Below are 25,938 nucleotides of genomic sequence, written 5' to 3'. Positions count from 1 at the left end.
TGTTCTTCATTAGATGAGCAATGAATTAAACCTGTGCAGTTCAAGACATGCAAAGATAATATGTCTCAGGTCTCTGCTAAGCGACAGGATCACACGGAATCCCGTGAAAAGGCAAGAACCTCAGGAGGTCTCCAGACCAACCTCCTGTTGGGAGCAGGGTGCACTGTGAGGCCAGACCAGGTTACTGAGGGCTTTATCCAGCTGGGTCTTTAAAACTTCCAAGTAATTTTTCTTCAGGATTACAGAAGCCTTCTAACTATAAATAAAGTTAGGAAACACACTATGTGCAGCACAAAAATCCAATTGCATCAGTTAGACCATATGTAAATAGGTCTGTGCTTTATTGCTAATTTACTATGCAAATACAGAAACCCTGTCACTATAAAAATATGCTAGACTGAAGTAACCTCTCAACAAGCCTTGTGATTTTGTTAAGTAATTAAAGTCCATATTGGGATTCTTTAATGAAATAGAGCACCATCAACTGGTAAAATTCTCTTATATTATTATTCATGCTTATACCAAAAGCACCATGTGGAATTAAACTGTAATTGATTCTTGAAAGAACGCTTGCTCAATATCATTACATTGCCATTGGGTGTGTAGCACTGCTTCACGGAAGCAAAGCTCAAAAACTGTTGTAGTAACTGATGACAAATAAGCTATCGTATGTTATTGCCCTCTGTGGTTAATGAGCTACTATATTCCTAGAATAAAAATAAAAACAGTAGGGTAAGAATATGCCTCAAATGGGATTCAGAAACATTTACAAGGAGAAATTGTGATCTCAGAATAATGAGGTTTAAAAAAGAAAAGAACAAAACTAGTTTAGGTAGAAAGAGAAGAAGACAAATATATAAACTGAAAGAAAAATGTATATACTTACTTTTGGCAATGCATATTTTGGCAACTTCATCTGTACAAAACCATTTCGACGGTAAGACACATAATACTTGGTCCGATTTGCTGATGTTGTCTATACAAAGCAAAAACAAAACCTTGTGATAGTTTAAGTCTAAAGAGTCTGAGATGGAAGACATTTTTTTTTCTTTCTAACCTGCAACTGAAATACATAGCTATCACTTTTATGGCATGTGATTAATTTGCACAGTGTACTCCTGAAAGAATAAATCAAAAGTTATGACAAAATAGACTCCAAATAGACTCAAACTCTTTTGCTCTCCTCCTCTTTATGAAGAAAAAAGTGATTTACTTCCCTCTTTTGCCATTTCAGCTGTCTTGGGTGATACCTGAGACTTCAGCATCTCACTGTCCCCAGTCCTTACTGGTATCTCTGTACCCACTGGCATCCCGTATCTTTGCCCTTTCATGGGATTCCAGGCAGCAACACCCTCCAGGTAAGAGGTAGGGAGGAGGTACACTGGCCATGAACATCAGGTACTTCAAGACAAGTGGAACTCCAACAGCACAATTCAAAGCAGAGCACAAAAGGCTGAATAAATCACGCTAACATATGTAAAGCGTTCACTATATTTGACTAATATTTTCTATACAAGATAAAACATTTCCCAGTGCAAGATGCTGACATGCCACATAGAAGATAATGATGCAATTCTGAATCCATTGGTCAGTCAGTTTGAAAGTCAGTGATATATCCTAAAGACACAATTATATGCTTAAATAGAGAGGTAAACACGTATTTCAACTGCTTGCATGTGTGGAACTGAAGGCAGATTAGGTTTTATGTAAAATACATGGGGGCTTATGAAGATTTTCACTAAAGAAAGCCAACAGAAACAGGCATTGAAAGGAACACCACTGTATGACTATGACCATTAGCCCCTTTCTCCTCTTTGTTATAGCAGATACACTGGTCATTTTAAGACTTTTACCTTATTCACAAAAAACCCCAATGCAAATACTGTTCCAAAGTACGAAAAGGAAGATTCTAAATAAACATTGATGAAAATACTCAACTAACAGCCTCCCTAGGTTTTTCTAGTTAGAAATGTAATACCAAAATCTGTGCTGGTATATAAATCGGCACATTACCAACTAAGCCTCTTGAGCACCATCAGATGAGATTAGCAAAGGTTTTAGGCTTTGGTAGATAATATTTCACATTTTTTCACGTGTCCGTCCGTTGTGTCCTGTCGTCCCCCCCCCCGAAGATCAGCTAGGTAATGGCTATTCAGACATTTTCACTAAGTTTATAAAGGGTGGCTGCTTTACAGGAATGGACTGGCCGAAAAAGAAAATGGGAGAAGTGAAATGTCCAAAATTTTTCTCTGGTTGTCCTTGAGAAATCAGATTGTGGAACAGAAGCACAAACAGACTCACCTTTTCTCTTTGATGCAGGGAATCCATTTAAAACCCTACCCCAATCTCACTGCTTTTCTCCTCAACTTTTGTGTTTAAAAAGGGAACCTGATTTGGAAGACAGTCTATCCTGAAGCATGCAAACTTGGCTTGGCAAAAATAGAGTTGATGCATGACAGCAGGTCCACCTGCCTGAATATTTTAAAGATATCAAGTATTTAATATTGTAATAATTTTCACTCTTTCTTGAAACCAATTTCCTTTTTTTTTGTGGTAGAAAAATGTGATGCCCTTTAGGAATCTGATTTCTTAAACGATGGATTAAACCCAAAACCTCACCATTTATTTAATTAGTGTTAAATAGCAGTCTTATCCACCTTTTCATAGCCTTCTTGTTCATTATGCATTTTTTGGTCACTCATTTTAAATGACTGAAGATGATGCAAGGCAGCAGAGAATCGGAGTTGAAGCAGCTAGTGGTGTCAAGCCTCACTGACATTAACGGCTGGTCTGTGGTTAAAAACAGTGTTGAATCTTTAATCCTCCTACTAAAATCACCTCTGAAACTGTCTGACTGTTGGTGCAAACTAGAAAAGAAATGAGTATTAGAAAGTTCCTGATCTTTGTGGATATAGACATATTAAAGAAATGGGGTTGAGATCTTCCTCTAAGATGGTAAAAGTCTGAGATTTGGGCGAGGATTAGCAGTGCAGACCTGCAACGCTCTGATTCACAGCTGCACAGCTCAGGGGATGTGAGTGATGCCAGGGGCAATAAGACAGTTTCAAACTCTCCTCTCTTTTTGCACAGATGATTCTGTCCCATCCTCTTTCTGACAGATATTGATGTGATATTAAGAGGAGTCCCTGGTCTGATTCTAACTTATATAGCAATATTTTAACTTATATAGCAATATTTTAGTCTAATGATAAACAAATTTCCACATGGTTTCAAAAGTATGCTGTTTCTCAGGTGTGCAGCTGCTCTGTGGTTTCACTGGAGCAGGTAAAGTGTCCTGCATTACACCTTAGGGGTGGATGTGCTTCAGATGTGACTGTAGGTTCCCAGAGTTATATTCTATCCTGCAGTAATATAGATAGGGCTAACTGTAAACCAATGTAGCAGTAAGAGAGATTTATATTACATACTGTGATTTACTGCAGGTAAGTCTGAAAGGAAAAGACTAGAGATATTTCCCCTTTTTTGTGGAACACATGCACATCTCACCTACTGGCACTGACATGTCTCAAAACTATAGAGACTACATTACCAATGCCATCATTTTGCTATTAGCAACTGCCTATTACTTTATGTGCATATTTCCAGGTTGCACTTCCATTTTGTGTCTGCCCATGCCTGGCATGAGACAGAATAACAACAGCTCGAGATGCAATTATACAAGACATCCGGCAAAACAAAATGCTTGAAGAGGAAGCAGCCAGTGTTTTGCTGAGCAGAGCAGTCTGGAAGTTCACATGGTGAGAAGCACTTCTCACCGTCTACACACTGTGAAATGGATTTTAGAGTGTGCCTGGGGGGGAGCCACAGAAAATAATACCTTTGAGCAAAATGAGTCCCATGAGTACTAGACCTGAGCTGAAAAATGCCTACTTTAATTCAAAAATTCTTTCCCAAATCCATTTTGCTGTTTCTTTGTGGTGCTAAATGTTCTAAGCCATGTGTGCCCTTGAATCCTCTGTGGCAGACAAGAGGAGGACAGATCCTTTGTGTCTCTATTAATTTACAGATCCTTTTGGAAGAAACAGCCACAAGGGGTGAAAGCTGCAAAGAAGCCAATCAGATGTATCCAGAGGCAGCAGTGGGGAGACCTATCCATTGCTGTGATATTGCGTTCCTGCAAAAGTCAATAAATAGACAAGCCTTGCAACAAGCAAATCATATCAAAGTAAGGGAAAAATGACAGCCAACCACTGAGGAAAGTACAAGCAACTTCCCTAGTAAAATCTTAAAAAAGAGGGAGCACATAACTGTTTGAGAATTTTGCAGCTCTGATGATAGATTCAAATCACAACCAGTCCTGAGCACATAAAACGAAATTTTCAAGTGTGCCTGAGCTGTACTGGTGCCATAAGGCTAATGGAGTTCCAGCCCAGGTTTCTGCATGCAGGTCTTGTAGTTTGGGAATGAAATAACCCCAATGTAATTTGGACCATCACAAGTTGTAGACATGCCATTTAGGGACATGGGTTAGTGGTGGACTTGGCAGTGTTAGGTTTACAGTTGGACCCAATAATCTTAAGGGTCTTTTCGAACCTAACTGATTCTGTGATTCTATTCCAAGTTGCTCCAAACTCCCCAGCTATGGCCATTTCACCCTTTCACTTCCTAAACACAGTCATATAAGTTCTTTCCTGGCAAAACCTCTTCAGAGAAGAATCCATATGAAGAAGCTGAGCCACTACTCTCTCAGTGGCTTTCCTTGGATGCTCTTCTCAGGGAACCTTTTTGTGCTATGGAGGTACTAGAAAGGACCCAGAAGAGGTTGTAAGTGTAAGAACAAAAGGGTTGCATTTTGCCTAACACACAAAACTATTCATAAAAAGTAACTTTGAACCACACAATCCACTTCAAAATTTTCATATAGTTAAAGCTAGGTCAGTGATAAATTAAAATCAACCATATAGACAACTGGTTGCACAAATTAAAGATGCATTGGTTTTTTTGACTGATAAAGTAATGCTTTGTTCCATGTAAAAATTCATAAATCATCATTCACAGTCTGGAACAGCTTTCTCCATCCTCCTAAATTACAATTTTGCTGCACTGTTCAAATTTTTATTTTTGATTTTGAAAATGTGCTGTCTCTCCAGAAAGTGGCAGTACCTGAAGAAATATGTAGTCATCCTGCACGGTCAGGGAATCCCGATCAGTGCCACCAGCAAACTGGACTGTCATTGTCTTTTCAGAGCAATTTTGAATCTGGCAAGTGATGTAGCGATAACCTGAGGGAAGAGAGACAGAAACATATGACAGGGCTATCAAGGGAAAAAGAAGCAAGCAGTTTAAAATGTTATTCATGTAGGGAAAGCACTGCCTTTGCCAAGTGAGTTAGTTGTAACCCTCATACAAGAGTTTTTCAATCTCCAATGTACTGAGAATATATTAACTGCTTACAGTTCAGATCATTCCCGGGAGGCAGTCTGTTATTATCCAAATTTTGCTGGTCCAGAGAGATTAGGGGTTAGATGAATGAGACAGTCATGGGTGGGGATAATAGAAGGAGCCACTTCTCTCACTTAACCTATGCACAGAGCCAAATTATTCACTTGGACAAATGGCAGCCTGACACAACATAACTGAAATCAATAGATCAACCCTAGTATAAAATTGTGATGAGTGAGAAGAGAATCAGACTCCGTTTAATAGACAGCATGCAGAATTTTAAAGACTATTTTCAAAGCTCTGTAGGGAAGTTAAGATACACTATTAACACACTATTGGAACTGCTCTGTTGGGGCAGGACTTCTATAGTCAGAGTTAATATCTTGCTGAAAAAGCCTGGACTGAATTATATCAGTGGAGGCTATGGCCTCTCTCTTCCTCTCCAGTTAGCAATGGGCAAGGAATATTCTCTCTGCCTGGGCTGTTAGAACAGTATCACTGCATCTTTGATGCAATCTGCTCTAATCAGAGAGAGCAGAGCCAATAATCATATCTTACACCAGCTGTGGCCCAAAGACCTTCTCCTAGATTCAAGCCCTTGTACAGCTCACCCTTCATCACAAGCTTCTGAGCACTTGAGTGACTTTCCCAAACGAAGTGAGAAAAAATGTTATACACACAATCCTGTGTCCAGATCACTAATTTTCCCCACACTCCAGACACAGTATGAAAGAGCAAATAATGCACTCCTACATCCTTCATTACTTTTGCAATGTGATAGAAAATGCATTCCACACTTTGTGACTTTTAATTAGAAAATGCCAAAACAGTACACTAGATGATAGAAATATTTGTTTTAAAATCTGAATCTGTTTAAGAGGCAGCTGGAGTCAATCCAAGTTCTCCTGCTTATGTCCAAATCATCACCACAAGGATATTTGAGCAAGCGCAGCAGCGGGCCATTGAAAAGTCTTGCAGCTATTCTTAATTCACATGACAAGCATTACAGTTCTTCATCAGATAGGTAGCACAAAGATGCTGTTTCCACTAGAATCAATGCTGATGCTTGTACTGACCATAAGTGCACAAAGTCAGTTTGTCGAGAACCCAACCAGGAGATATTTCATGAGAGTTTTTCTTTTTCTGCTGTTTCTGTTAAATAAAAAAAATTCTTTCCATCCAGCTCCTGAAGAATCCACACTGTGTCTAAACAGAGCAGCTGATAGGGCTGTGTAGGGGTCACCATGTCTCAGAAATCTCACTGCTAAAAGATTTAGAAACTTTTTCATCCGGATTTTAACATGGTAACTTTATAGGGCTGAAAGGAAGAAAAGCTACTGGATCAGGGAAAGTAAAACCATGCATTCTTTACAGCTCATTTTTAAGACTGCACAGGAACTTAGATGATGTGATTCAAGGAATTAAATTATCTTTCAAGAGTACAATTGGTAACAAGAAACTATACAAGCTTTTGGAATCATGGTGAGTCTTTAGTACAGCACATCCTGACTGCTAATCTGCTTTTTCATTTATTTTCCTTTTGAAGTCTCAAAGTATGCTGGATACTGTAACATGAGGAAATTCCGGGAGACAGTGGTTAGTGCAGCAGGACTGACATACACAATGATTCACTTTAACAGACACTTACCCAGCACTAACACTGCATTGCCAGTTTCATTTGCAAATCAGGAAAAAATGTTCAATGTTTAACTGCCAGAATAAATTGCACTATTAATGGACATTTTCAACAGAGCATAGCATCTTGACGTCAATTCATCTTAGAGTGGAAAACAAGTAAATTATAAATTATACTATATTTTTATACAACAGGACATCTTTGCTGACTACAGATAAGCAGAAAATGAATCTGACTTGCACAATTTCTCTTCCGGCTAGTTTTAAAAACAAAAAGTACACTCTAAAACAAAGAGAAATGACTGTACACTAGGGTATCAATTGATAACATTTTCATTTGCATACCTCCACTGGGGTCCTGGATTTCCATATGAACTAAATCAGGGTCTCTGTCAACTCCAGCAACGGCCCTGAGAACATAATATAATCAAGTTATGCAGAGCCAGCTATAGAATAGTAATTATGTGGATGGAAGAAAAGAGAGGATTTCATACTAAAAAGCTTTAACATTCTAGCTGGGAAATTAAAATAAACCCCATTTATAATGTCCTATTACTAATATCTAGAAGGAAACTATTTTTTCTGTACTTGACACTATGTTTTTCTTACATGTCTTTAGAATCTCTTTCACTAAAATATGCATACAAATAGGATCAATTGGAGAAAAGAACAGAAATAGATGTGAAATTGGAAACAAAACTTCATAATCATAAATTGATATATATATTGATATATATACACACACACAGATATGCACACATTCACATGCACTGGCAAGCGCTAGAGCATCTTTTTACAATTACGTTTGACATTTGAGACTACAAGGCAGATTTAGTGCTAAAAAAGACTTAGATTCCATTCTTATTAGAAATATCTTAAACTTGACACACAGCTTCCAAAACAAATTGATATATCTTTGGTTAGTATATTCAAGAGAAGAGTATATTCTGCCTTGACAAAGGAAGAAGGTGAAGAATAATTTTGAGAAGAATATCCTGAGAAGGAAATTCAGTCAGAATTGATCAAGGTGCAGTTTAACTGTGAAAAGGTGTAATGGGAATACAGGCTGATTTTCTCTTAATAACTCCCATGTCAAATATACTCAGCCAAAAGATGAGTTTTCTATCCTCAGGGCTTCCATCGCAACCTGGGAACGGCAGCCCCAGCTGTGGTTTTTTCTGGCCCTTCCATTGTCATTAGTCAGGCAGATTCTGCAGAGAAAGTTTTGAGATGACAGTTGTGCTGTCACTAAGCGAAGCAGAATCCGGCCCCACTAGCAGAGCTACATTGCTCTTCACAAGGCTCTTCACTGGTGCGTGTGCTGGTTTTGGCTGGGGTAGAGTTAATATTCTTCATAGTAGCGAGTATGAGGCTATGTTTTGGATTTGTGCTGAAAACAGTGTTCATAACACAGGGATGTTTTCATGATCGCTGAGAAGTGCTTATACAGAGCCATGGCCTTTTCTGCTTCTCACACCTCCCCCACCAGCGAGGAGGCTGGGGAAGCACAAGGAGTTGGGAGGTGACACGGCTGGGACAGCTGACCCCAGCTGACCCAAGGGATATTCCAGACCACAGGATGTCATCCTCAGCATGTAAAGCTGGGGGAAGAAGAAGGAAGGGGGGACATTCAGAGCGATGGTGTTTGTCTTCCCAAGTCACCGTTGCACGTGATGGAGCCCTGCTTTCCTGGAGATGGCTGGACACCTGCCTGCCGATAGGAAGCGGGGAATGAATTCCTTGTTTTGCTTTGCTTGCGTGCGCGGCTTTTGCTTTGCCTATTAAACTGTCTTTATCTCAGCCCATGAATTTTCTCACTTTTACTCTTCTGATTCTCTCCCCCATCCCACCGGGGAGGAGTGAGCGAGCAGCTGCGTGGGGCTTAGTTGCCGGCTGGGGTTAAACTATGACAGCACGGTAAGAGTCCATCGAGTCAGCAGATGTGAGTTGAAGACATGCAAAGGAGATACATTGAGTGATAAAGTGCAGCTGGATGCAGATATTTTAAAAGTCCATTAAAATACTTAGGAGAAAATTATCATTTTGATACAATTATTAATAATCAAATGCAATAAAGCTATACTTTGGATTGAAATTACATCATTGTTTAATGATTTTAATAGCATTGATTTATGAGGAGCGGTTAAAACTCAGACTCGGTAATTGGTGGCTCCTTGGGAACGCAGGCCAGGGGGAAGAGACTGGATGATTTCCACTGCTGCATAACAACCAGAAATAATCACATATGCTGTTTTTCCCTAATAAGATAAATGATCAGTCCAAAGAAGGAAGGGGAGGGGGAAGGATGAGCCCCTGCCAAGCCATGAGATGTGAAGGAAACTTCTAGTGGGAATTTTTTAGTAAATGCATGGAAAAATCTTGCATTTACTAAGAAATTGGTCTCTCAAACACAAACTATTCTAGCATTTTGGAGGCAGCACATTTAAGTCAGAGAAGATGTTATATTCACTGAGGTCTGATAAGAATATATATGAGCAGAGGGAAGGGATCTGTGAACATTTTTGCTGTGTGCACTGTATCTATTTTTCTAGATATTCACAACACCAAATTAAATCTGCTATCAACTCTGCAGTCAGGTTTTTGAGGGAAGAAAATGATGTTTACTGAATATTTTACTTTTTGTGCTGGACCTCATGCAGCTGAAGTACAAACTAACAGAAACTTTAGGGTTGAAATTTTCTGAGGCTCAGCCTGACATGCTGATCAGCATCAATAATCTAAAGATAGTTTTTAGGTACTTTTGAAACAACCTCTTATATCTATAATTTATCACACATGATTTCATAAGCACAGTTTGAAGTATTTGTCAATATCTTTACCTTCTCATATTTCTTTCAACAGCTCAGAAGTGACAACGATCTCAGGGCTACCATGTTCCTCCTAACAGTGGCAGCTGGCACAAGTAGCCTCTAATCTTGTTTCCAGTGTAATCTTTCAGTGCAAGAGGTTGTAACTGATCTGCTCTAATGAACACTGCATGGACACAGAAAATGAAAGTTTCCAATCCAGGCTACTTTTCTCCCTTAGACTTTTATTTGAGTAGATGTGAATAAATCACAAGGAAGGGTTTTTTAACCCAGCCAGGAAAATGTAATATCTTTTTCCCCCTGAAGTTCAGACATTTCCCTTACCCCTCCTTTTAAAACTACCCTTTATTAACCAGGAGAACAGTTACTTCCAAAAGGTAAGTCAGTCCTCTATTCCTAAACTAGCTGGATCACCTCCCACGGTGTCCATTGACTACCAGGAAGGTTTAGGACGACAGCTCCATGCAGCAGTTTGACAAGCATTTCTTCCCACTGCTCTACCAGATTAAGCCACCCCATTCTGTGTCTCCAGTCTTGCCTCTCCTTCACCGCCTCAGCCATCCCATTGAACTTGCCAGGTCCCATTGCTGGGAATTGTCTAATTTAAAGGTGACCCTACAAAGGTATAAGCCACAAGGCTGCCAAAGAAATGATCATTAAGCTATACCTGTAGATCTCCAACTTTAGACAAGTCTAACAGGTCAGATGTACCCTTTAAGTGCAGAGTTCATCCATTCTGAAAGGCATGAATTAAGTAAGCAGAATATTTAAAAAATATGTTTTGTCTTTTTCATTACTTTAGTTGTACAGATGAGCTATAACAGCAGAGACTGTTTATTCACTGATGATGTTACACCCTCAAAGTCTACTTTTGAATGTCAGCTACAGAGCAGAGTTTCCAAACTCCGCAGTCCCTTTACCTAGCTTTACAAACACTTAGGAATAGTCCTTTCTTCTTTTATTGAAAAAAAGACCCCGTCTATTATGGTTGCTAAGAAAAGCTTCAGAACAGAGTATAACTAATGCAAAGAATTTGAAGCTATATCCCTGAAGAATAAACTAATCTCCTCATTTCAGTGGACTCCTCTGCCAACAGTAATTTTAAAAGCAATACTATTATTTCACTTGTGCTTAAATCATGAACCAAAGGAAAAGTTGTATGACACTATGCAGGCTAAACACAGTCTAGGTCCCTCTGCCCACGCAATAAATCTTTCTTAAAATGGTGGGCAAACAATGCACATACAGGAACACATAGAGCAAATGATCCAGTTTAAAAGAAGGTTCAGTTATATGTTTTTTCATATTGAGGGAGAAATCTAAGACTATTTTTTTAATTTTCATTTACAAACTTACTACTACCACAACACAAATGCATTGTACCAGTGTGAGGATTGTGTCCACACATCCGTGCACAAGCACAAGTTTACTGTCCTGCAGCTGGCTTTAGGATAGGACCTGTTCTGTCTTATAAAACACAGAGGCAATGGACCCGGATAATCACAACAGCTTCTTCCTTTTTAGTTGACATTTCAGCATCAATTTTTAATTCTTTTTTCCCAAATAGAACAAGCACTTTCTCAGGAACTATTTATTTTTCTCAGCTTCAGCAGGGGTTTTGATTTGGTTTGGTTAGAATTCCCCCACTTTTCTTCTCACAGTAGTTTGCAATGAAAAGTTCGTATCTCAGCAATCTGGAACCATTTCTTTGTTTATTTATGTTACTTGGGTAAAGGAGGCTCTCAACTGAATTTAGGGTTTTCTGGTTTGGGTTGGTTTAGTGTTTTACATTCAACCGTTAAAATCTCCAGTGAAATTCAGACTAACTTTAATTTTAGATGAGACAATTCTTCCTCTAGGAAAAAGAAATATCTTCTGACCAAGTATACCATGCTGGATAAGGCAAGTGCAACATGCCAGCACTTCAGATCACGTAACAGTGTGGTTACACCACTTCAGAATTAAAATAGCCCAACTTGATTGTAGGGTGGTGTAAATATAGGCAGCCTCAATATGCTTCTTCCCTTTCCTGTGAACACAAGTTCCCATTATCTCCCTTGTGTTTGTCTGACACCATGTTGAGCCTCTTGGGAAAACTAGTCCTGCAGATTGTAATTTTAGAACTTTTTGGAGGGGTTAGTTTTCCATTTCTTAAAGCACTGGATCATGCCAGCAGTTCAGCACCAATCCTGTGGAAGAAAAGTGGCAAGATAGCCCCTTTTGATGGTGCAGAGGTGCAATTGCCTCAGCCCTGCTGCAGCCTTTCTGCAGGTCTAACCTCATTCATGTCATAAAGCTGCATCTAATAAAACACGATGAGAAGCAGAGGGAAATCAGGGCACCTTTATTTCCATTCAGGCCTGAATTTGGTCTCCTGAAGGACACTAGAGCCCTTTTTTCTGGATATGGTTTTTTTAGACTTTAGGGACATTCTCCTGAAAGATTAGCTGTTGTATGACCTAATTCTTCACGTCTCTGCATTAGTGCTCTGCCACGTAATTCTACTGACCTTAACAGCATTACATCAGCATGAAAATGGTGCAATGGAGGGGACTAAAAAGCCCTCTGCATCGGCCTTGGTCTGTGTATAAATGTATACTCCATGATACAACCAGTAGGTATTTTATACTTTTAAATAACCACACTAAAATTCTAAGAATTTAGAATTTTCTGTTAAGAATTCCAATTATGAGACCTTTGGCATTATTTTAATACTAATTTCTCTTTTATTCAGCTAACTCTCTTGTTCACAAACTGCCCCAGTATTTTCTCACTCTAGTTGAATGCAGTATTAGAAAAACTTCAATACTCACCTGAAATTTGGTATTTGTAATATACATGAACAAAAATCACCACTGACATGTAACACTATGTATCTCAAAATGTGAATCATAAGCATCAATCCCTGCTATGATAATCATGATTTGTATTTTACTTCAAGCAGGAAACACTTCTTTGTTTCCAGCAGTCCAGGCTCATTTTGTAGGGGAGCCATTGACTGCAAACACTAATCAAGTGGAGTCTGCTATGGACATATATCTTCTCTATCTCCAATGGATCCTTTCATTATTAAATTTTTGATGCAGCTCCCTTGGGCGCATATTAATGAAGAGACATCTTCAAACAGGACATCTGAAAACAAAACCAAATGAAAACAAACCTGCTTGCTGATGTGCAAGAGCCTCCAATCAAAGGCCATTTGAAAATGTGCCAGTCTCCTCAATCAGCCCCTCTCATAATCTCTGAATATGAAGTTTATCCAAAAGGTAACAAGTTCCTAGTTTATAGTGACTGATTTCTAGCAATTGGCTAAGGGCAATGCTTAGAAAGCAAGTCAAAAGCATGCAAATGTTTTCACTGAGTAGCTTCAAATGGTATTGACTCTTGGCAACCCGGTTACTCAGGGAGACAAAACTATGATTTGAATCATACAAGCTAAAAATACATTTGATTATGACTGATTTGTGTTTCAGGCCTTGACGCCTTCGCATCTGCTTTGAAAGATGCACCTTCAATGATTCAGTCAATGCTCTCCACAGCCAGTGTCTGCTGCTACTTATTTACTCCCTATGCTTAAATGCTTTTTAACAAAACCATTTTTCCTGTCACCTTTATCCAAACAGCAGAGCTGGAGTGGTTTGTCATTGCTGTGGGTTGACCTTGGCTGGCCACCAGGTGCCCAGCAAGCCGCTCTATTACTCCCCCTTCTTAACATGACAGCACAGGGGGAAAAAATAAGATGAAAAGCTTGTGGGTTGAGATAAAGACAGGGAGATTGCTCACCAGTTACCATCACAGGTGAAACAGACTTGACTTGGGGAAGATTAATTTAATTTATCACCAATTAATAACAGAGTAGGGTAGTGAGAAACAAAAACCAAGCTAAAAAGACACCTTCTCCCCACCCCTCCCTTCTTCCCAGGCTCAGTTTCAACTCCTGATTTCTCTGCCTCCTCCCCACCAGCGGTGCAGGGGGACGGGGAATGGGGGTTGGGGTCAGTTCATCACACGTTGTCTCTGCCGCTCTTTCCTCCTCAGGGACAGGACTCCTCACTCTTCCCCTGCTCCAGCGTGGGGTCCCTCCCACGGGAGACAGTCCTCCACGAACTTCTCCACTGTGAGTCCTTCCCACGGGCTGCAGTTCTTCACGAACTGCTCCAGCATGGGTCCTTTCTGTGGACTGCAGTCCTTCAGGCACAGACTGCTCCAGCGTGGGTCCCCCACGGGGTCACAAGTCCTGCCAGAAAACCTGCTCCAGCGTGGGCTCCTCTCTCCACAGGGCCACAGGTCCTGCCAGGAGCCTGCTCCAGCGTGGGCTTCCCACGGGGTCACAGCCTCCTTCGGGCACCCACCTGCTCCGGCGTGGGGTCCTCCCCGGGCTGCAGGTGGAGATCTGCTCCCCCGTGGACCTCCGTGGGCTCAGGGGGACAGCCTGCCTCACCGTGGTCTTCCCCACGGGCTGCAGGGGAATCTCTGCTCTGGCGCCTGAAACATCTCCTCCTCCTCCTTCTGCACTGACCTGGGGGTCTGCAGGGCTGTTGCTCTCACGTTTTTCTCACTCCTCTCTCACAGATGATGTTGCGCAGCTTTTTTACCCTTTCTTAAATATGCTGTCACAGAGGCACCACCAGCGTCACTGAAGGGCTCAGCTTTGGCCAGCGGTGGGTCTGCCTTGGAGCCAGCTGGAACTGGCTCTGTCCGACACGGGGACAGCTCCTGGTCTCTTCTCACAGAAGCCCTGAATGCTCCTGCTACTAAACCTCGCCACGTAAACCCAATAGAGTGATACACATCACCACACTGATAGAAATAGAAATAAATACCATCCCAAGTGATTAAAAGTCAAACGTAAGAATGACTGCCCACACAGATTCTTGGCTTCCCACACAAGAGCCTTTCACACGAACTTCAGTGTTAAAGGCTCAATGAAATCCTCTTTGCATTTCTCTCTCCTTCAGGGCATAACATCACTGAAATCCCCTCTTTCACCAGACACTTGAATAGCTAGAAACCCGCTACACTTGACATTAATGGGTATGGCTGTGATTGATTACTCGTATGGGATTTCATGATGAGAATAGAAGTTTGGTCCCCTGAGAACAACTGCTCTGCCCAAATAAACTCGTCATTTTTTATTTTTATGTTCTCACCTCTCATGAAAATGGAGAACCTATAGCTAAAAATAAGAGTAACAGATACCCATAGCATAGGACCACATATCCAAGTGAGTCAAGGATAAAACATTTCTAAGGCTCTAGACAGAGTTATAAAGGAAATGTGCCGGGCCTAATTCTCTGGTAATTACTGATTCATGAGTTACTGTCCTGGGCTATATTTGTGCTGGTATAGACAGCTGATTTACAATCTATTCTTCGCTTATGTATTACTAAGCTCTATTTTGAGAAATCAAAAGGAACTTAACTGGTGCATAACCCTTGGGGACAGAAGAATAGCAGCAGAGCCAGAGGAATCCCAAACTGCACTACTCTTTCTTGTTCTCAAGGATTACCACATAATATAATTTTTTTTTTTTTTAATGGGCTTGATATATATATAAAACCAATTACATACCATGTGATGTGTGGGTGTTTAATGTTTGGCTGGGATAGGTCATATCTCTTTGCATTCTTTCTTATAAATACATCAAGAACTGGAAAAAGTACTTATAAAAGATGGGTACTGTAAAATCCCTTAAACAGAAATCATCACATTGGGGCAATACTGCATGGCCAGTTGCAGTTTATATGCAGCAGTAAAACTGGCATGGTAATCAAAGTTTCTTAATTTTAAAGCACAAGAATTTGCCCAAAATTATAACTTTTCACATTGAAAAATGGGGGGGATTTGAATCTTCCTAACTGGTATTTATAGAGAAATAAAAGATTTATTTTCTAAATGTTGATACAAAAAGAATTTTTTTGTTTTGAATTACAGTGTGACTTAGTATTTCATTTTATTAATTTCAAATCTGCATTTCATGATTTTGCTTTGAAAATCAAAAAAAGCTTTTTAACAATGTCAGAGCAGTTATTTTCAGTATTTCCATATTTTCTGAACAGTTTTTTTTCCTATATTTTGATTTTTTCATTTCAACTTAAATGAGAAAACAATTGAAGAAAAATAAATACATTTCTAGAATTCACCTGTTTTGCAACCATCTTTACATATACCTGCAGCCTTACAGCTCTTTTGTTTTTAGAATAGAATAGTTTCAGCTGGAAGGGACCTACCACGATCATCTTGTCCAACTGCCTGATCACTTCAGGGCTGACCAAAAGTCAACGCATGTTATGAAATGCACTGTCCAAATGCCTCTTAAACACTGACAGGCTGGGGGCATCAACCACTTCTCTAGGAAGCCTGTTTTGCTTCCTAAGATGCTAAGAGAAGATGAACTGCTACGAAGGATTAGTCAACTTTCCTTTCCAAAAGAATAAATGAAACAAATTGGGAAAATGGCTGGGAGGGGGCAAGAAAATGCCACACTATATCACAGAGGGGAAGAAAATATTCTGTGCTCCTAAAACAGAGATGGTAGTATACACTTTCTACTGATACCAATAATCTTTCCATTAGTTCCACTGTCATGAAAGACCAAATTCCATACATTAAATCTGCAAAGATACTTAAGGGGTGGTCCAGAACACTTGAAAAGCAAATAAAGACTAGAAGATTATTTTAATATATTGCTTATAAACCTACAGTATAAGATCTGAACATAAATGGTTTAAAATATGTGGTCCCTACTGACCTTCCCTTAATATAAATACATAAGATATCCCACTAAATTAACTGCATTTAGATTTTCATTGAGTAAAAAAAAAATGCTTCTTCAGGAAATGCATGAAGATCTGACTACTGCTGGAGGCACAGGAAAAAATTGTTTTTACAAAGCACTGGAAAATATTATGACTGATTATATTTGTAGTTACCAGGCTGAAATAAAAATCTTAGGCTATATTATCAACCTCAGTGGCAAAACTTGACTGAAATCAAAGAAACATCCGCTAAAGATCTGCCCAGTGACATGTTCTTGGCACAACTAGCCAGTATCAGCAAGACACATGCCCTCATTTATAGTGAGATGTACAATTAGTTTGAATTCATTTCACCTATCTTTAACACATGAGATGTTCTATATTGCCAAGAAAACAATACTGGACTTAGTGTCCTAATAGTCAAGGTATGACAAAGCCCATATTATTACATCTGTTGAAAACTACACAAATACTTCTTTCTATCTAGCATTTGGATAACTCAGGTGATGAAGGCCATAAAGTAGTGGAGAGTTTCACATAATGACAGACAAACTCCCACTGGACAGCCGTCATGTCCAACCCTCCACTTGCAGCAGATTCTTTATATACTGCAATGTCCCATATGATATTAGAAGTAAAATATATTTATATTTCTTTATTTCTAAGGATGTTTAAGGGAAGGATCATTTGGTACTTATGAGGCACTAAATGTCTGCTCCCAAATCCTTACTATTGCTGGCTGATACAGTTCTCGAAAGAAATCAGAATGGTCTATATACAGAAAAGGGGAAAACAAAAACCTAGAAAATATTTCTAATGGTTATAAATGTACAGACTCTTAGAATTTATTATTCTTGTCTGAGAGGAATGTGATATTTATGAACAACCATGACTTTGAAGTACTACACAGGAGTTATTCCTATCGAAGGTCCAGGACACTTCCCTGATTGTGTCTGAATGATATAAGGAAACATAAAGATTCTGAAACACAGCAAAATACAGACTTAATATTAAACATGCACTTGCTGGCTTTAATTCTTACATACAAAGACCACTGACAGATTGCTTGAGTCAGAGCAAAACTGACACATACTTCAGTGGTATGCTATGTTTTTTCATAATTTAAGTGTGCTAAATATACCTAGACTCAGATAAGAAAAACGCCATTAAACAAGTCTGCAAGAGGGAGGCTTCCACTGTCCTTTCTTACCTGTTAGTGACTTTGATGGTTTTCAGACCTAATATATTTGAAAATTTTTTTTTGATTAAAGACAGAGAATCACATGCCCTCCTGATTTACACCCTATACAATCTTGCTAAGGAAAAATTGGTTCTAAGGCAGACATGACATTTCTGACCCACTGTGTTACTTCTAAATGATTATACCCTTTCACATGGTAGTTAAGAGACCTGTAAAGTGTATTGCCTATGAAACTCCAGCTGCTGTGAAGAAATAATTTCTTCAATAGGGCTATATTTTGCAGAGGCAAATAAGCAGAGTCAGGCTGACTCAAGTATTTCAGCAGAAAAGCTTGAGACAAACTGGAGTAAATCAGATGGGTGTTACCACAAACCAGCCACAGGCTGGTTTTCTAAAAGTAGGGACAGTAAGTAGGTTGCAGACTGAAAAAGAGGCCCTTGGAAGTGTGAAAAAGCTCCCTTGATATGTCCAGGGATAATTACACCAACAGGGCAGCAGGGCAGGTTATGCCTTGTGCTCCCCGCTCCTTCACACAGGGTTTAACCTGTCCATGAGCCCCTGCCCTGTGTCACAACCTCCCCCTGCTCAGCTTCAGCAGCAGCACACGTGCCACTACACTTTTAGACTCGCCAAGTTATGTTTTGGGCCAGCGGCCAATGTATCTGTAGGTACCGTAACAGCTCTGCGTGCTTTGTAACCTCTGCACCAGCAGTTTAAGCAGGCTGGGGGTTTGTTTCTCCCCCCCAACCTGAGCATGGCCATTTCAACTCAGGAGAAAAGCAACTGCCTGAAGAACGAGGAGGATCACAGCATGAATGCCAAACACATCGCAAATCTTGCAACCAGGATCAGGTATATCCATTTCAATACTGGCAACACCACTAGCAAACCACAAAATATTGCTGAAAGCCAGATATGGCTTCATAGCCATATAGATAATTACACTTTATGCAACTGACACAGATCAGAGACCATCTAGAATTAAAATCAGAAGCCATTTAGGGAATGGAAGTGTCTAGCACATTACGACTAATCCTATAATAAAAAATACCACTTATTGGTAATGATTCAGTTAGTTATGCACAGTCCATACTTACACACTGAAGTAAAATGTGAAGGGGTAAATTCTCTGGCTTTTTCAATAGAAATCAGGTAAATGTTGAGTGTGCAAACTGACAATTTTTAAATATGAGATTAATTAAAACACTATCAAAAGGTTAATTTTGGTGTAAAAGAAGTTATACACTTTTCAAATTAATTTTGTTTGTATATAAAACAGGCATTGACTTATTCTTCAAACATTTTGTCAACTTGCTTAAATCACTTCTTAAACATTTTGAGAGACTGCAAAATATTTGAGCTGAAAATGAAATCGTTTGATAAATGTGTACTCAATAAAGTCATATTTTTTCACCAGTTTCCTTAATAGTGTAAGTTTATATATGACTCCAGTTAATAGGTCTGATTCAACCTCTCCTAAAAAAATGTTATAGATTTTTCATTGCAAAAAGACTGCTCTCCTTTCTAAAGATCAATTTCACCAGTAGAACAAAGAGCAATTTCATTGGACATTACAGCTCTCTTTAAATCTTGGGCTCCATAGATCCAGACCTATAACCCTTATATGTGCTGACACAGTATGATCACTGGTGTGAGTATGAATTTGCGATAGTGGACGCAGCAACACTGACATACTCAATCTGCAAAAGACACCAAGGCTCGTACTGTCCCCATCAGTACCCCTGGAAACATATTTCTTGATTAGAATGAAATACTTTTTCTGTTCATTTTTTATTTGGAAAATAACGGACTTCTTACCAAAAAATATGATCTTTTGAAACTCGTTCCTGCAGAAGGATCCATTTTTTCCCCAAGTCAATGGATACATAAACCTCCAAAAGAAAAAATAAAAAAAGGAGAAAAAAAAATTAGATGATAGGAAACTGTTAATGTTGTACATCTTCAAAGACAGGTCCTATGTCACTATTAAAATGACAGATTGCACACCAATTAAAAAAAAAAAAAAATCATTACCAGGAACTCTGTACAATGTTTTTCAGAGTAATAAACTTTCAGAGAAAAAATCTTTTAAAATATAATCTATAATGAACAAAACTCAGTGACAATGTCTTTTTGTTTACCATGAAAACAATTCACAGTTGATTTTGGGTCAGATTCTTTTTTACCTCAGCATGGTTACACAAGAGGAATGGTAAAAGGACATTTTTCTTCTTCTTCCCATTCATTGGCTAAAAAAGCACAGATGTTCCCTTTATGCTTCAGGCCTTAATGCCATCAAAAATACTTAAGCCAGGAAGTCAATGGATTTAAAACTCTGCTAAAATAGGACCAAAAGGTATTAGAGAAATGCTTAAGAGATTTGATGAGGAGAGATGCACTTAAGGGCTTCCTTCATGGATAGCAATTTGTGACCCGTGAGAAATGGTCACTCAGCAGAGAGGCAGAAGATGGCCTGGAGGAGGAGCACTCCAGCTCCACTTTCCCTCTGAACAGTTCACCCCTGGTAAAAAAACCAAATGCTAATGATATGGATGGATATCAAGAGTGCAGATGAAAGCTGTTTTCCCCCAGAATAAAGTGGGATGTAAAATACTACTCAAAAATCTCCCTCCTTCAGCATTTGCCTTCATAATGTGTTTCCTCCAGTTAAAAAAGGAAATATCTATCAGACTTCTAAAAAGGCAGATTTAAAGCCCCCTGCCGTCTGCATGCATTTCTTATTTGATCCAATTTACATATGATGGGGTTTCTCTTAATATCTCAAATAGGGAAAAAAAGGCAAGTAAAACTGTTCTTCTCTGTTGTGGGAATAAGTCACCAGTTCAGTTGCTCATTATTCTAGGGGAAAGTGTCTTATGAGGACTATAAAGGAATGTTTTTGTTTAAAATGACAGTTTCAATAACAAATGAAACACCCCCCCCCACAATTATGTATTATGTTTTACTACAGAAAACCAGCAATATTAATATGTAAAGATAAAGGCTGAGGTAACTTATCTCAGCATAAACTCTATGGGTAAATTTAATAAAATCTGAATTAGAGATAAAACAATATTTCCCCGTTACTCTGCACCTCACAATGACTGGGCTTTGTTCCACTGCATACTAAATTAAGGAAGGCAGATCACAGTTCGGGTAAGGAACTACAATTGGGGCTCAAACTGCTTACTTTAGCATTCACCCAGTCAGTGCCTAGACAGAAATAATCACGGATCAAAAAGTCTTCGCTCTCAGAGCTAAATGCCTTAATGACAGGGCTGCAGAGCCAGGCTCCTGATTTGCCTGCTAACTTTCTCATCTTAGTTTTATTATGTGGGTTAGGGTTTGCTGCAACCAGTGTATTTTATAGCATATAGCTTAGAGCAACCTCTTGGGAGGGAGGCGTGTGGCTTTGAATGGGCTAGACTGTGCAGGATGGAGAACCTAAGCTTCTTATTTCTTCAAACATTTGTCACCGCAGTCATTACAGAAAAGATAACCATTGGTTTGATCATCTTTCTAAAAGGGTGGACACTGCTCAGTTAGTTACCTGCCTCAGCAGACTGCTATAAATCTGGAAGAGATGATCATTTAATGTGTTGCCCTAGCCCTGGTGTCCAAGTTGCAAAGAAAGCCAAGAAATCAGAGGTTCCTGGCAAGAGGGAGAAGAGCTATTTAGGAAAAGGGGCAACACTGGCACAGGAACAAAGGGATGTAATTTTGTCACGGATGAATTTCAGAAGAAAATAAGAAAAGATTCTTGTCATTAGAACAGTGATGCCTGTGCAGTAGGTGCCAAAAAAGACCAAACCAAACCCAAACCCCTACCACCAAACCCAAACTACCTCCCCTCATGCACATTTAAGACTGAAGTCTGGGAGCTTATGGATGAACAGTTTGACTTAGTGTAGGGGGAAGCCTTTGCAGTCTTACTGTAAGGGAGACTGAAGTAGGACGAATAAGGCATATTCAAACTAAGAGGAATTTTTGACCGATGCAGTATTTGAAATAAATAAAAAATAATGTGTAACTAACTTATGCACACATTTAACTTCCTTTAATTAAAAAAATGACCCATATGTGTTTGGTTTTTAACAAGTACATATGATAAAACTACTACATGAGACTAGATATGAGGTAAAAACAGTTATATTAGTGGACAAGTAAAATCTCTGGCTTCAGCAAACACATCTAATAGATCTTATAATTCTGTTTATTACCACCCATGTAATAAAGATGTGGAATCACTTTTAAAAAAAATTGAAAATGCTTTTCTCAGCTTTGCCATTTTTTCATCCTTTCAGCTTCCAAATGAACAAATAAAATCTACTGCATCCCTGTCAAGTTTTAAAAAAATCTAGAAGCATTTATACAGCCTCAGTGAACAGCTGATTGTTATTCCTTATAACTGAGGTAGCCAGAAAAAGAGAGTATAGATTTGAGGCAGTAAATAGATTAATCCAACCATATTGACTAGATTTGCATTCATTTATAGTGTCAGCTAGAGGCTAGAGCTTTATTTAAACAAAATCTAGGGTTCTGAATGAAAGAACGCATATTTTGCAATATAAAATAAGCCCTAAATCACATCAGAAGTTGTGAGAAAGGCCGTGATGCTCCAGTAGACAGAGAAGCCTTGCTGATTGCTATTTATGAAGGAAGTGATCCTGTATTCCTTATATTCTCAAAAGTGCCTTTGTAAGAAATCATTTGAGTTACAGGAGGTAACAGCTTCTCCTGAGTTTTAGATTGTGTTACATCCTGATACTACTTTCTTTCAGTGAAGGTAAAGCTACTTAACTCAAAAGTCTAGAGTATACCATCTCCCTAGGCCAAATTCAGATCAACGCTATCTCTCAAGACCGTTGATTTTAGTACAGTGACCTTTTCTTATGTCAAGTTGCAATTCTGATTTTCAACTCCTCCTTTGCCAACATCACTTCATCTTCCTCTCCCTTCTAGGCCCAATATATCAGACCTTACACAAAATGTAAGCAGGTTACTGACCCAGTTATAGTTAAAGGCATCCTTCATTCCTGCACATTTTAGGTAAAGATGTAGGACTTGTCCAGTAAGTCTTTATGGTTGACTCTTTTTAGTGTCATATTGAAAGCCTGAGAAAAGTCCATCAGATAACCTAACCCTTCCTGCTACTCCTGCACAACTATTCTTTCCTGAATATTTTGTATGTTTTTTTTGTCCAGTCACATTTTAGGTGTGGCAAATAATAGCATAGCTCCTTTTGGAAGATTATCCAAGTATAAAATGCCTGAAAAATCTCCCTATGATGCATTATTCATCAAAACACAAAGCAAATGGTTCACTTTATGCTTCTGCCTCTTTCTCTCTCCTGGCAAATATTTCTACCCACTTGTTGTGGGCTGGTTAACTCCTTCAATACACTTCTTTGGACTCTTGCACTTAAAGATTCTGCCATTCTGTAACTATATAGAATTCAGGAATTCTATCTATTGTCAGAAACAAAAGTCAAACTGAAAAAAGAGGTTTTCATAACATAGGCTTGTCATAACTTCAGGCTTCCCTGAAGCATTTTGTTTACATAACATGCATTCAACATACTTGTAATTGTGTTAGGATTTCAAATTGAAGCTGCTAAGTAAAATATTTAATGTAATTTGTGACTGAGTTTGGTTTGATATGTTTTTTATTCTAGTTCTATCCTTATTTGCACATGCCTGTAAACATGAATTGTTTTGGGATCAGATATTAACATATATCCCAGAAAATATCCCAAAGGTTGACTTGATAGAACATCACTGAAATCAGTGCACTATTTGGCTGCAGCATGTGCAACTTTCTCTGACTAATCTCACCACCTAAATGTACACCTTCTGTGAAGTCTGACAAGGATTAAAATGGACTAGAGTTTACTAATTTCAGTTTAAAAGAGGAGTAATGATGGAAGTGAGTCAAGATGACTACCAGGACCAGAATCACAGTGACTTTACAGCTGTAGTTGCAGCATTGTGAAAAAGAGATGAACCACACACTTACACACTTACACATCAGTGCTTAGCCTAACCCATCCAGAAAAATGACTTTATAATTTAACCAGAAGAAAACTGAAAGATGGTCAAAATTTACAAACATGATACAACTCCTGAATCTGAAAGTGGTATAAATACATCATAAGAGAGAGAATTATTCTGCATTTCTACAGATTCACTGATTCCCCAAATCCTCTTCTGCTGTACGACTATGCAGTTTGTTATATTACTTTATTTTACATCCCATGAACGGCCTTTGGAGGCACTGTTTCAGCTTCATTAACTTTCTACTACACTATAAATTACAGAGCAATTGCTTATGGTCACTTTCTAGGGAGGAGCACATTTCAGAGGTACTATTTAACTATATTATGCAGGAGGATAAATATTACCAATATCCATATCAGCTGAAAATGCCAGGATTGAAATTACGGTAAAAACAAAGATTTGGACATGAAGACAATAAACTTTTAAATAAACCTCAAAACCACATTATGATTTGCTTCTGGGCAACTGGTATTTCATAAAACCCAACACTAATCAGCATATCAGAACTGTTTTATATCTCCTTAACAAAGTAATTCCTAAATTTCAAGCAAATGCAGTATCTTCAAGCTTTACCTTGCCTTCCTTGGTGTATGCAAGTACTTTATCTTCTTCTTTCGGGTGGAAAAGGAGAGTTTCCACAAAGAAAGTAATGGGTTGTTTCTGGAAGGTGGCTCCTTCATCCATGCTTATGAAAAGGCTTTGGTCACGGTCATTATGGGAAGAACTTACAAGAATTATCTAAGAGACAAAAACAACAACATATATTCAGAAGACCGTTTTCTCTATAACAGGCAACACAGCCTTATTTCTCTTGTGTAAATGTCACTTTTGTACATACCTTACCTATCAAAATTCTGTGGACAAGAAACTCAAAAGCATCTAAGAGATAAGGACTGCAAGATCCTATTAATCTTCCCTGACCAAATCTGTGAATGTTAAATTCTATAGCTTCTCTTGCAAATCACACCAAATTGATCACGCTCCTCATCTCTTCTCAAAACGACTGCCTTAGATTTTTGTCCTTGTGCAAGGTTCATGAGGCCACATGAGAAAATCTCCAGTCTAACCAAAAAAGAATTAATACTAGTAATGACTCATTTTAACATGTCCATATAAATACATCACTTTATTTAGTGAGGATGCCTTTATAAATACTAAATGTAAAAATCACTGCTATAGTTATATCAGAAGAATGACCCAGGAGAAAGAACTAGTTTATAACATCTCTCCATTGCTTCACCATTCTTCTCCTGCTGCAACATTTAGGATAAAAAGGCAATTCACTTTAATGCAGAAAAATATGCCGATCAATTATTTGCATTTCCTTCTCATCTCCGAATAATACCTTGACTCAAACGTAGTAATAGCTTGAGCTGTCTCCTTGTGTGAACTTCATATCAGGCTTTCAGCAACAAAGAAATTCTCCCCACATAATTTAATGAGAATTTCACTCTTCTGAGAATTTTCAACTTCTTCACCTTTTGCAGTTGGCCAGCGTGTTATAGGGTGGTTCTAAAAATGCCAATGTGAGTATGCATTTTTATTGTCTTTCCAGGTCAAATGGGTCCAGTTTGCATTCAAAAAGGTGCCTTTATCAACTGATAGCCGACAAACAAAACAGATTTTCAAAGCCCAGCTGGGCTGTATTTGGCTTACACTTCAAAAACAATTAAAAAAAATAAAACCCCTGAATTCAAAATGTATTTAGAATATTTAGCAGATGATGTAGATGACACCACAGAATACTGATCACTGTGATACAGTGACTGTAAATCGCTTACAGAGATAAATGGCAACAAGTTATGCAAACAGAATTACAATAATGTGAATACAGAGGAAGAAAAATATTGGACAAAGCAGTACAATTTTTATGTAGTCACTTTTTTAACTAAAGCTGAAGTTAAAAATTCAAAATTTCTAATGAATTACACAGATGTGACAGCTGGACTGAGCTTTTACTGCGATTGGTCTTGGGGGAAAAACTATAAATACAACATTTGTTGATGCTCTAATTTGACAGGTTACTTAAGCATGTGCACTTGTACTTGAAGCACATA

The 25,938-nt window shown here is 38.7% G+C and overlaps 1 protein-coding gene across 6 annotated transcripts in view; it reads right to left on the bottom strand.

Annotated features, from left to right (window-relative positions):
- SORCS2 (sortilin related VPS10 domain containing receptor 2) overlaps positions 1 to 25,938 on the bottom strand; it is a 581,857-nt gene that overhangs the window by 97,474 nt on the left and 458,445 nt on the right. For all 6 annotated transcript variants that reach the window (XM_069794263.1, XM_069794279.1, XM_069794269.1 and 3 more), the window contains exons 4-8: positions 24,455 to 24,619; positions 19,644 to 19,717; positions 7,384 to 7,448; positions 5,125 to 5,243; positions 887 to 976 (exon numbers count right to left, since the gene is read on the bottom strand). In XM_069794263.1, coding sequence (XP_069650364.1) covers positions 887 to 976; positions 5,125 to 5,243; positions 7,384 to 7,448; positions 19,644 to 19,717; positions 24,455 to 24,619 — 513 coding nt within the window. The remainder of the gene's footprint in view (positions 1 to 886; positions 977 to 5,124; positions 5,244 to 7,383; positions 7,449 to 19,643; positions 19,718 to 24,454; positions 24,620 to 25,938) is intronic.

The sequence above is a fragment of the Haliaeetus albicilla genome, chromosome 1 (genome assembly GCF_947461875.1).
Source record: "Haliaeetus albicilla chromosome 1, bHalAlb1.1, whole genome shotgun sequence".
NCBI classification, from domain to species: domain Eukaryota; kingdom Metazoa; phylum Chordata; class Aves; order Accipitriformes; family Accipitridae; genus Haliaeetus; species Haliaeetus albicilla.
Note: the sequence above shows the minus strand (reverse complement) of the source record. Positions and strands in the feature narration are given on the sequence as shown.